General features: G+C 38.0%; 1 protein-coding gene across 2 annotated transcripts in view; it reads right to left on the bottom strand.

Annotated features, from left to right (window-relative positions):
• The window catches only part of LOC118228240 (protein kinase C-binding protein NELL1-like), a 179,856-nt gene extending 167,279 nt beyond the window's left edge, over positions 1 to 12,577 (bottom strand). Inside the window, exons 1-2 of one of the 2 annotated variants that reach the window (XM_035419599.1) lie at positions 12,396 to 12,577; positions 11,122 to 11,250 (exon numbers count right to left, since the gene is read on the bottom strand). In XM_035419599.1, the coding sequence (XP_035275490.1) occupies positions 11,122 to 11,250; positions 12,396 to 12,444 (178 nt within the window). In that variant the 5' untranslated portion in view covers positions 12,445 to 12,577. The remainder of the gene's footprint in view (positions 1 to 11,121; positions 11,251 to 12,395) is intronic. The other variant, XM_035419598.1, reaches the window with a different exon arrangement.
• Positions 12,578 to 12,893: the final 316 nt, after the last annotated feature.

The following is a 12,893-nucleotide window of genomic DNA, read 5'->3' as shown; positions in this document are numbered from 1 at the left end:
ACATAACTAAATGTAAGTTGCAGCAGGTGGAAAGTCTGCAACAAAAATGCTTTTAGAGGGTTATCAAAATACTATTAAAGTAGGCTTTAACTTTAAGGTAAAGTTAATATTATATTCCTGCTTAGGGAAAAGATTAAAATGATCTATTAAATTGGTGTGGCACACTGTCCATTAGGCATAGAACATTTTATGTTTAAAGCGAGATTGTTTCTAAATTTGGAAAGATTGCCAGTTTTCTGGAGAGAGCTCATGGTTGTCCCTCATTGGGAGGGGGTTAGGCTTTGTAAGCCAGACTGGACATTACCTGTGGGACTTTCTTGGTGGTGCCTTACGTGACTGTGAAATTCACTGCAAAGTGAAAAGTCTTGTCTTTTTGTTTTGAACACTGGTAAATAAATAAGTTACTGTGGCAGTTATGTTCAAAAGGCAAAAGAAAAAAAAAGTTTACCAGAGTAAATGCTCCCAACCTTTGTTCCTATCTGGTACTTTTGACCTAGGATCATCATTTGCTACATACTGTATTTTCTTTACTATCAAGCAAGGAAACCAAAAGACCGCAGTAAAAAGCATGGCTATGCTGCACTTACTAGAGCACTCTTTCCTAATCAGGCACAAAATAAATAAATAGTCTGTGGCAAGAAATCTGAAAAATAATCTAAACTAGACTAATAAGAAGTTTTTAATTAGAGAAGTTGGAGATTCAGATTTGTACTACAAACATATATATAAGGGGCGACATAGCTCAGGATGTAAGAGCAGTTATCTGGCAATCGGAGGGTTGGCGGTTCGAACCCTGCCCTGGGCGTGTGAAAGCGTCCCTCAGCAAGACACCTAACCCCTAACTGCTCTGGTGAATGAGAGGCATCAATTGTAAAGAGCTTTGGATAAAAGCGCTATATAAATGCAGTCCATTTACCATATATATCTGTATCTCATTTTAAAAACACCTTTTAAATAAATGGTGGCTACATGGTGTTAAAATGTCTCTTAAGGTATCAATACTTAGTGAACTCATAGTTTTACAAATGGTTCAATTCACTTGTAATAGTACACATGAATTCCCCAATCTTTGTCTTTGTTTTGTATAAATCATGCCCCAGCAACACCAAATGGTGCTTGATTACCGGCAGTTCAAATGAGCTCCATAAATAGGTTTGGTCGCTTGATATCATTGGTCCCACAGAAAATAGCATATTATTGTACAACCAGCTCGCCATCACCTTAGTTAACACATATCAAGTTTACACAAATTTTTATCCACACTAGTCAATATCACCAGAGGGTAAAAAGTCTTACTAAATCTACAGAACTTGTCATGTAAAATGTAAAAGAATAATTTTTTTTAAAACCACCACAGCCTTCCAACTAGGTCTTCCAATGCACTGTATCAAGTCTGCCCTCCTTTCCTGTGCCACTGTGTCTTTATGAGACAAAAATAAGATCAGTTTCACTCCAAAACTACCGCTGCCAGCCACGCTCCAAACCCCTGGTTTGGTATGTTTTCACAAGGGCAAATCACTACAAAAGCCTGCACAGATTATATGGTTTTATAACAGGATGCAATCTACACAATTCCTATGAGAAAAAAAAAGAAGAAAAAGGTTGAACGGCCAGGGAAGAGCAGCTTAGAATACCCTACATACCCCTTGGCGAACATCTACGCAAGTGAAGAGCTGCGCTCAAACAAAATCTTTAAAAATGAGGCCGGGAAATCTAACTTGTTCAAAAGCCCAATACCCCTCCTCCAAGCCTCACCCCTTTCTTCCTTCCCGCCCGAGCACTGGTAATCAATGATGGCCAAGTCAGATTAAATTTCACAATCTGCCCATCCTCTGAGATCAGAGCCCGCTCCCAGGCTTTCAAGGCATTCTGAAATGATGGGAAATTCTGCGCCATCAGAACACTCCATCTCTCACACAATTTAAAGAGCTGTTTACAGTGTATGTGGTCGGAGGAGACTGCAGACGTCAAAGCTGAAATGTACTAGGACGCAGGCAAAAGAGAAAAAATGTAAAAACCTGTCATAGGCAATGCGTTTTCGAAGTGTAACAAGGTGCATTGAAAGAGTTTCTGAGTCATGGGTAATTTCACATACATAGGTCCCCGATGAAAAAACAAAAAATTATATATATATATATATATATATATATATATATATATATATATATATAAAACACTGTATTCGGAATATACTTTATTTAAATTCAAAACACGTTGAGTAAACATGTAATATAAATAACAGTTATTGCTGTCGAGAGCATTCTTGAACAATGACCCAGCAAAAGTCATGTGGACCGGGACTGCAAACAACACCCAAAAACCATACACTTCTGCAGACACTCAAATGAAATATTTTGGACATAAACATGAATGCTCTAAAAAAAATCATTGCTCCGAGAATAAGAGTTTGGTCTCTGTATGTCGTTGTATGTTCATGGGTTCTCTCTACAGGGATATCTGCATGGATATACAGTATCTCTGAATGTGTTTGGACAGGAACCCGAAAAAACACAGTTTCGATTTTTGTTGCCAAATATTGCCATGCAGCCGATTTAAGAGGCCGAAAGATTCCATAATTTACAGTTTGTTTGGCCAGCCACTGAAATTGATTCTCACTAGCTCTCACCTTACTCTGCTGCATATTTTCTAGGTTTCAATAGGAATTGGGTGAGCACAAGCTATGCAGCTTTGTTTTTCCATAATCTGCTTCTTGCAGTTGCACAAGACATTTTCTCAGACTAGTCTGGGGTAAATCACAGTAGAGTGGAGATGGGTGCAGTGTCTGCCTTGGTAAGAAACAGTGGCAGCTAACAATAACCAACTGACAGCTGAGGAGTTAGATGTTTTTGAATCATCAACATTTTCTGTGACAGATAAACAATTGAAAGCCTGTTGTTAGGAGACTATTTTATGTAAATTCAAATCAAAAAATGTAGCAGTATTTTGTGTCAGTTGAAATTTCAGTTGGCCAGCATAAAGACAAATGTATCCTGGATGCCAAGTAAAATAATTGCAGTGGAGCTGCTGGCTGGCTCATCCTGTCAAGGTGTGTTCTAGTGCATGGATGGGCCCTGTCCAGTATTGAATCTGGCAGCCCCACAGGGTATTACATAATATGCAATAGAATCACCCAGGGAGGGAGGGAAGGAGGGTTTCAGCCAATCAAGATGATGACATCTCATTCTGAACCAACACCCACTGTTCAATCGGTTGCTTGTGGTTTACCTAGTGAGCAGCATTTGGAGGCTTATTGGTAATATTTCTCTTTGGTATAACAAGTCATTTTGTGGAGCTTACCCCATTGTATTTGCATAGTGTGAATGCTAGTAACATTAGCTTCCCCTGTTCACCATTAATGGCATCACTCTTCCTTCGGGTGTCCCAATTCACTCGCATTCATTTCAGAGCTCACCGAAATTCATTTTTATAGTGCTGACTCACCACGGGGATAATTGAGCGATCGATCGATTTCATCATTTCATTGGACACGCCCATGTGAATATGTTATCATGAGCAAGGATGCATCACTTTCGTTAATTAAAATAACAAAACACTTTCCGGATCTTTGTTTTCTTTCATAAGGCAATAAAATGTTGAAAATATATCAGATATTTAAAAATATATATTTTGACATTAGTATTCTCTTTTACCGATCTGTTGTCCCCTGTAGTTTGTTCGAGCTTTAAAACTATTAATATCGGCGAGGTCCTGAAATTGAATGGGAGTGAATTGGGAACCGTACAACCTGGATGAATGGTGATGTCGTTACTGGCCAACAAGGACTGCAGATGGTGCACATATTTATCCTATGCCAATACAATTGGGTAGGCTCCCCAAAATTACTTACAAAATTATTTTCACTTTAGAACTAACATTTGATTGGCTGAAGATGTTTTATCATTGAGCCTGCATGAAGAATAAATTGCTCAGGGATTCTTTCCAAATCCATAGCAATTTTTAGTGATCTTCATGGAAATTCATAGTTATAGCTATTGTTTTTGCTGTATTTATAATTACTGTTGCAGTGAAAACATATGCATTCTGTTTTCTTGAGACAAATTTATTGCTTGTATTATTAGCTTTCATTCTAGGTGTGACGGTAGCTTTAACCCTAGAGAACCAGAACTTTAGGGATCATCTTACAATGAATGAAATGACATGGGTTGCATATGCAAGACGGGTGGTATTTACTTTGAATGGTAAATGGACTGCATTTATATAGCGCTTTTATCCAAAGCGCTTTACAATTGATGCCTCTCATTCGCCAGAGCAGTTAGAGGTTAGGGGTTAGGTGTCTTCCTCAAGGACACTTCGACATGCCCAGGGCGGGGTTTGAACCGGCAACCCTCCGACTGCCAGACAATCGGTCTTACCTCCTAAGCTATATCGCCCCTTTGAAGTTGTCCGCCTTTTATTACATTGTATCTTATTGAGCTGCATCTTGTGGAAAGCCAACATAAAACAATAATTATGTTCTAACTAGATACCCCTTTTTTGCCATTTTCTCCCATTTTCTCCCCAATTTAGTCGTTATACCAATTCCCTGTCTGTATCACGGTCCTGGTCGGTGCACTATCCTCTGTCGGTCTGGGGAGGGTGTAGACTACCACATGCCTCCTCCAATAAATGTGGAGTCGCCAGCCGCTTCTTTTCACCTGACAGCGAGGAGTTTCACTGGGAGAGCGTAACGCGTGCGGAGGTTCACGCTATCGCTCAAGATCCCCTCCCTGCTGAACAGGCGCCCCGACCAACCAGTAGGAGTCGCTAATGCAACGATCAGGACTCATACCCTCACCGGCTTCCCACCCGCGAACTCTGCCAATTGTGTTCGTAGGAACGTCTAACCAAGCCGGAAATACCGCTGCCGGGGATTGAACCCTCTGCGGTGGTAGGCGAGTGCTTATACCTCTACACTACCCAGACGGCCCTCTAACTAGATACCCTTTTATATTGTTTCTTATAACTGAAGTGCTATTAGCCATACAGGCAACAAATCTAAGATTTGAATTGCTGACCTCGAATGGATTTCAAATAAACAAGGGCAGCTCTTAAAAGTGAGCAAGCTGTTGCATAGTCCACAGAGCATATTAACACAAACAATCTAGGTGCACAGGAATCTTCTCATGCATTTGGCAACGACAGTGCAGCAAAACATAAATAAATAAAAAAAATAAAAAAGAACAAAAAGAAAATAAAACCATATTGCAAGACACATTAACACCATGTTTTGTGTTCACATTGTGGTTGAACAATGAACTTTTACATCCCTAATGGGTATCAGGCACAGACTGAGAGAGAACAGAACTTACTCTCATTTTAATTTGAAAATATTCAATATTTCATATTTTTCTCTCAACTAATGAATTTACATACTGTATATTTTACCAGAATTTTACAGGCCTGAATGGATTTTGTTTTACATCCATTGTTTTTAATGAATCCTCACAAACAAACAAACACAAAATGGACTGTGGAGGGAGAATGCTGTAGGTGGCTGAATAGCTTTTGCTTGTGAACTCCAGAGAGTAGAATGCATATGAAGACCACACAAAATAATCGAGATCAAGATAAATGCTCAAAACTGCCAAAACATACATTTGCGTTTTATGCTATTTGATTGAAACGCAGTGTTGCGCATATTTTAAAAGTCAATTTGTATCATGAATATTTAAGATGAACCATGAATTAATCGTTTTCCTTCTGCATCACAAGTAATTAATAAGGGTAATAAAGAGCCTTGTTACATTAAGTACTCTTAAGTATAATGCTTTCAGCACCTTAAGGAAAACCATTATTACAGTCTCTGAACAATGCTTTCAGTAAAAGGAAACCATTTCACAGCAACTATTTTGCTGCATTAAGCCTCAGTTTCTGAAGTTGAATAAGATCAGGAATACATTCCAACATTTGTGCCAGATTTATATTAATGTGTCCTGAAGCAAATGTTGAGCATTAATTCTTTATTTCTATCCTCACATAAATTAATTGTACATTATAACAACTATGGCTACTACGTGGGCTATGCAGACACATCTTTTCTGATGAAGAGTATCCATCATTTGTAGTCCAAAGGGGCGAATAGCTTTCAGGAACACACTTATCAATAGGAATTGCACACCGTGACAGTACGGCAGGTTTATAACTGGTAAAGATGGGATCCGAACAGCACCTGACCCTGTGTAAATCAATGACCTAGAAAGAAAAATAGGTCATGAAGGAAAACTATTTTTAAAATACATAAAAAATAAAGTATATGTAGTGGTGGGGGGTGGGGAACAAGCAGAACAGGGGGGTTTTCCATAGAACGGGGAATAGGAGGACAGGAATACCATTTGCTTTATTAGCAACAACTGGCTTGCTAGTAACCATAGCTGAAAATTAAATGTAAAAACAGAGAAAGATACCTGTGACAATTTTCTATTGCTTGCAAGGAAAAGAAATAGAACCTGAAAACAAATTGTTAGGATGTGGTCTTCTTTCCACAGGTTAGCCTTTTGAAAAATGACCTCATGAATACAGTGCATGCATAATTCTAGATTCCCATAATGGTGTGGCACCATAATTACAGTTAAGTGGCAGAAGGGCAATTTCATTATTAAAATAACTTGGTTACTAAGGAAGTTGTCATGCCATTCAAAAAATGCTTGTAGAGTTGTATTCCTAGCAATTACGTGTGTAGTTCAAGCAATCACAAAAGAGTTTAAGTTCAATCGTTTTTACATTCTGTTCCAGTATAGAACCACCCACTCATCAGCAAAAACATAGAATAATAAATTGTTTCCTTCACTTTGACATCCAATATAATGCAAGTATTACTTTTTTCTTCAAAACTAGTTAGGTGACCCCACCAAGTAATCAAAAAACAATTTTGTTTTGATACGGGAAAAAAAAATTATTTTCTGCAATACAGACAGAAATGATTGCAAAAATACTCTATATATCAATTCCAAACAATATCAACATTTACCTCTGCTAGATACATTTAACAATGAAAGTGTCATTCATTCATTCATTTATTTATCCATCCATCCATTATCTATACTCGCTTATCCTGGGCAGGGTTGCAGGGGATACTGGAGCCTATCTCAGCGAGCATTGGGCGAGAAGTAGGAATACATCCTAACCTACACAGGCCGCCAATCTATCGCAGGGCACACGCACCATTCACTCACACAGTCTCCAGTTAGCCTACTTGCGCATCTTTGGACTGCGAGGGGAGACCGGAGTACTCGGAGGAAACGCAGTTGAACATGGGGAGAACATGCAAACTCCACACAGAAAGGCCCAGGCTGGGATTCGAACCCAGGACCTTCTTGCTGTGAGGCAACAATGCTACTCACTGCATCACCGTGCGGGCCTCATTCATTCATTTTATATAAAAAAATCTAAGGGGGGCATAAATTATGTTTATGCATGAAAAATTTTAATTAAAAAGGTTTTCATGCAGTAGATTATCAATATGTATTGTTTTAAACTGACATTCTCTATTATCTTTTCCTCTTTAACTTATTATATTCAAAGAAACCATATAGGCAAAAATACAAATCAAATACAGATGAACAACAAATAAAAATAAAACAGGAACCACATTTACACTGGCTTAGTCACTGGTTACAAAACATATCTAAATACATTAAAATCCATCAATTTGACCCCAACTGAACACAAGGGTTAAATATAGTATATACAGAATTAAGGAGTAGCCTATATCCCAATCAAGAATTTCATTGTGGTTTATAAAATACTTAGAATTGTGTTTGTATAACAAGTACTTCAATATATATTAAATTCACATCTTTATTAATGTTGTACATATTCTCTTAACTCATTTCTAAATGAGTTTCTAAAAGTTAGCTGCAAATTAGATATATTTATGTGAAAAAAGCTTTAACTTAATATAAAATTAAGAATAAAAATCCATTTGAAAAAATCGCCAATGTTTAAAATTTGTATTAATGGAAACTCATATGAGGCATAGATAATTGAAATCTTGTTGACTGCGAAAGATAACTTTTCTTGGGAGTTAATTAACCTCTACGAAGTGCAAAACCTGTTCTTGGCATACAGTCTGACCACTGATCCAGCAAATGTGAATTATCCTTTTTTTAAAAAGAACAAAAATTAAACCATTTCTGAAAGCAAAGTGGCATCCGTGCTGATTTCAGCACAGCCTCACTTACGTTTCCCCAGGCTGTGCCTCATTAGAATGTGCAACAATTTTATTCTCAAACTCATGTTAGAAATGCCTGGTCCAAACATATATTCAAAATTCTTTAACTCATAAGATGCTGGTGAACTTTTACACTATTTTTTTAGATCCACAAAGAATTTCAACAAAACATGACACAAACCAATACATAAAAGCCTATGAATAAAGCATTTTGTTCTGAATGTCAGTGAAAATAGATGTTTCTATTAAAAATCTTTACTGGTGTCTAATGTGCTAAAATACTGGAAAAATACCGGAAACTCAGGTATGCTGGTTTCTGAGGCTGCTTCTTTTCTGAACACCACCAACTGTGCAATTGTTACAATAAGAAAGGCTAAACAGACAAGCACTGAGCTGTATGAGTTCAGTTAAGTCAAGACCCTGGCTTGGAAATATGTTCATTAAGAACACCCAGACACAAATTCAACAACAAAATTCTGAAATTGTACCTTTCTGGTCAGCAAAGTTGGCAATTTAAATGCATTTCTCAATTTCGCAATGGATGCATAATACATTTTATCTACAGAAAGACAACACAGGCTATTTCCACATGGCAGCTTGAATGTGTGGCAGCTCATTACTTTTTAAAGCAAAGCACAGAAAAGCATGTACCTCACTGACACCAGTGGGCATGGCATCATGCTGTTAAACACAGCCACCTATGTTTTCATATCCTTTCAGAGCAGTGAAACTATAGATGACAGACGTACTGAAGAGGACAACATTCGAGTAATGATGATGTGACCAGGGACACCCTCTTAACTGAATCAGTCGACTTGCAGTTCCAGAACAGACTGCCTTAAACACTATTCAGCTGTTTGTTTGCTGTAGCCCACAGCTCATCACACTGCTCCACATTTATTTACTTAATTTCTAAACTAACCTGTTCCAGTTTTTTATAAACAATTCCAAAGTAATAAAGTAAAAAAAGAACACTGTTGCAATCAAGTACAAATTCCACATGTGGTACAAGTCAGTTTTTTTGTCATGCTTTTAGAGTGCAAGGCAAATTATGCATAACACAGTATGCAAGAAAGAACTGCAGTCGTGAACAAATTAAATGTGTGAAATAACAACCAGTCTGTACATGGGGAGTCTTTTTGTTTCTCTTTCTTCTGGTCTTGACACTAAAAGAATAAAGCCACAGTACCTCACGCAGAATACATATTCCTGCAACTGCGGGGCACTAGGACTGCTATAATCACAAACCACAATGGAATGTGGCTACATCAATATTACTATATCTTAATTACAGGGCTGAGAGCAGTTAGAATGTCAGTATTCTAGTGTACCAACATGACATATAACAAAGAGAGGCTGCAAGCACTTAAACGTGTGGATTTGATTTTAATCTCTTCTGCGGCATTATAGTGCTGGGACTGATCACAACTTTATTTAAAGCTCCATCTGTAACTTCTGGCTATTGTAATTTAGGGGGTAAATTACAGCAATAAATCTTTGTTTCCAGTAACAGTTCCCCAACAACCAAGGAGACATTTTACACAGCTTGTGGTCAGAAGATTGCAGATCCCTGTTGTTTTATTTCTAATAAAGAACCAAGATAGACTGGGCACAGTTAACTCAACCAGATTGTTAGACTCGCAAATATTTTGACAATATTCCTGAAATATTAAGCACGTATAGAGCCCTTAAAATGAGAAACCATTGTCGTCACAGTATCAGAATTATGGCCATGGAGCCCCACATGCCCAGATTACAGTCAAGAGTCTGTGCAGCGGAGAGGTGGCCAGGAGCCTATTTTCAAAGCATCTCAGGAGTACTGATCTAGGCTCAGTTTTCCCCAGTCCATATCCTGTTTATTACGAGCTAAGAGTCTTTAAACTGACCCTAGATCAGCACAACTACTCTGATCCCATTCATAAATAGGCTGGCACCTAATTTTTGCAAGGAAAATAATTTCCAGAAATAACAATCAAATAGGCCTATATATTTCAAATTGCAATCAGAATCATTGGCACTGCTGTTAGTTGATTGATAATTCTTAGCACTACCTGGAAGAAGATTAATGAAATAACACTACTGCATGATTGTGAGGCTAGGAATGCAGCATAGGTAACAATCAACACCTAGAACTTCACCTGCTGATTTACACATTCATAATATCCATCCCATGTGATAATAATTATTTGTCACACCAACAACAGTTATGATCCAATGTCTGCAGCACTTCTGAACATTATTACAAGCTCATTTTCCACATTTTTGGAGGTCGGCCAAGATTGGTGTTTTCTGTTTTATTTTATTTATGCAAATCACTTAGAAGTGTGGCCTAAATATGACTCTACAAATGAACGTGTAGCAGTAGTAGTAGACAAAATAGTACAGTCAGAGTAGCTGCAGAAAGTCAGAAAAAGAGCACCAATTAATCAATAAAATGTAGTTGTTCTATGTTCAGGATTTGACAAATAATCACATGGTATGTTATTTGCAGGTAAGAAATGAAAGAACTTAAAATGTTGAAGTCACCCAAGATAATCTAACTCCAACATGTTTTCCCATTACATTGCTCAGATACTGTTAATCACAATGTTACAAACTTGATGTTAACTCATTTGCAGTTCCTGGGTGCATCTCATCATCTTTAATTACATTTCAAGCTTCACATAATTTTATTAGACCGAGAAGTCATTTACTGTCAGCATAAAGATAACAATTTAAGAGTGGTGTTATTAAATATATGTCTAATTATAATAATCGTGTCTTTATAATAGATATGGACTTCTAATGTAATGTCATTGCCTTTAATTAGAAAAAAAATATTGAAATGCGATGAAATTTCTCACATCACAATCGGCAATCATGATCAGTTAAGATGTTCTACTGTCCAACATAACATTTCAGTTAACTCCACAGAACCTCAGTGTCGCTGGCTCACGCACTCAGTCCATTACCTCGAAACAGGAAGGCTTTGCTGTTGTTGTGAAGCCCTGCCACCTGGGTTATTCCAAAAGTTGCATTGGCCAAGTCCAGTTCATTGATGATATCTATTTGCAACTTGGGATCTATCCCAAAACCTAAAACTAAGAAGAAAGACAGTTGTGAGTGAAATGCAAAATATGTTGCAGAACATAAACTGTTGCATTAAACATTCTATTCTGCATATAGTATTCAGTTCTTGTGCGGACAAAATAATAATAATTTTCAAACAAATATCCCCTGACCTACTTCTCAAAGGAGACATACAAAGCAATTATTAAAACTCCCTGGTTACCATTATAGATATATTGTAACCCCAAGCACCGATTCTAGCTGGGGTTATGACTGGTGATGACTCAGCTGATACCGAGTCAGTTACTGGTGGCAGAAAGTAGGCTACACATGCTGGCCCAAACAATTAAGTGGTTGCAAATATCACAATTTAATTTTAAAGATGTGGAGCATGTACTGGTTTGGCAAAATATACTATTGCATTAATTCGCGTACCAAATACATTTCATTTGACATTGGGGTGTAATGAAAATTAGAAACACCCCCCACCTCGAGTTTCTACCTCTGTCTAATTTTGACTGCGGTCCCATTTCGAAGTAGCCTACGTCTCTGCATCTATCGCCGTTGTACGCCCTACTACTGGACACGCTGTTTAAAGAACAGACCCATGTGCTCTTGTAAGTTGCAAGAGCTTGACATCGCCTACAAAGATAATTTCACACCAGCTTTTTCACGCATTAAAGTTCGGAAACATTTGATATGTAGCCTATTTGGTTAGCACGTATCTATGAGTTGGAGTACCTATGCGACTTCACAAGGCGTGTCATATAAATTAAACTGGGAGCAAATAAGAGGCTTTTCGTTTTCAGTTTTAATATGATACATCTCTGATCTTGTCGTCGGTACTTAACGCAGCTTCGTATCACACCTGTCACAGCTGCTAAATGACGCCGTGCGAGAAATGTGCCTAAACCCTGGGGTAGTTGGCTGTTTCTCTAAAGATGCCTTGCAATCGGTTCTAAAAAAATGTAAGCGTTAGTGGAGCTTTGGCTGCACCATAACAGGGAAGTTTTCAGACAAATGGAATTTGAAAACACCACTATATAGTTACATCGCGAAGACTACTGAAACACAGGAAGGAATACCCGAAACGCCACTAGATATATTGTGATCACAATCTGCAATATAAATGTATCGCGCATAGCATCACTTAGTATGACTTGAGATTGGGACCTACCTGGTTTACTTGTGAGTAGAACTGGTAAAATAGCCACTAAAATATCCATTTGTGTGTGGTGGTCGGAACTGTACAGTTTCCTCAGAGAAATGCAAAGCTCTGAGCTTCACAGAAATCCAAACTTGACCAGCTGCTCGTGTGCCCGTCTTGAAACTATGCGGCACACACCAATGTTGGATGTATCTGATTGGACCATTCCACCTTTCTGAAATGGGGGATCCGTCTGTACCCGTGCAGTGGTGCTGCCCCTGACCTACAAAACATTTGGGTGTTTGTGCTCGGGGTTTTTGAGGAAATGACAATAAACTAAAAATATTTTCTAAATTAAAATTATGTCCGCTGCACAAGATTAAGTTTATTTAAAGGCAATTTCTCTGCGTTATTCCCCTTTAGAAGAAATAGACACCTCCCACTCTATTGCTGGCGGAAGAAGGTTTTCCTAACAAAGCCAAGAAGCTCACAATAATGACAATGACATTGTTGTTGTTGTCAGTAATC

This window comes from Anguilla anguilla, chromosome 5 (genome assembly GCF_013347855.1).
Source record: "Anguilla anguilla isolate fAngAng1 chromosome 5, fAngAng1.pri, whole genome shotgun sequence".
Classification (NCBI taxonomy): Eukaryota; Metazoa; Chordata; class Actinopteri; order Anguilliformes; family Anguillidae; genus Anguilla; species Anguilla anguilla.
The sequence above is the reverse complement of the archived record's forward strand: the minus strand, read 5'-3'. Positions and strand labels throughout refer to the sequence as shown.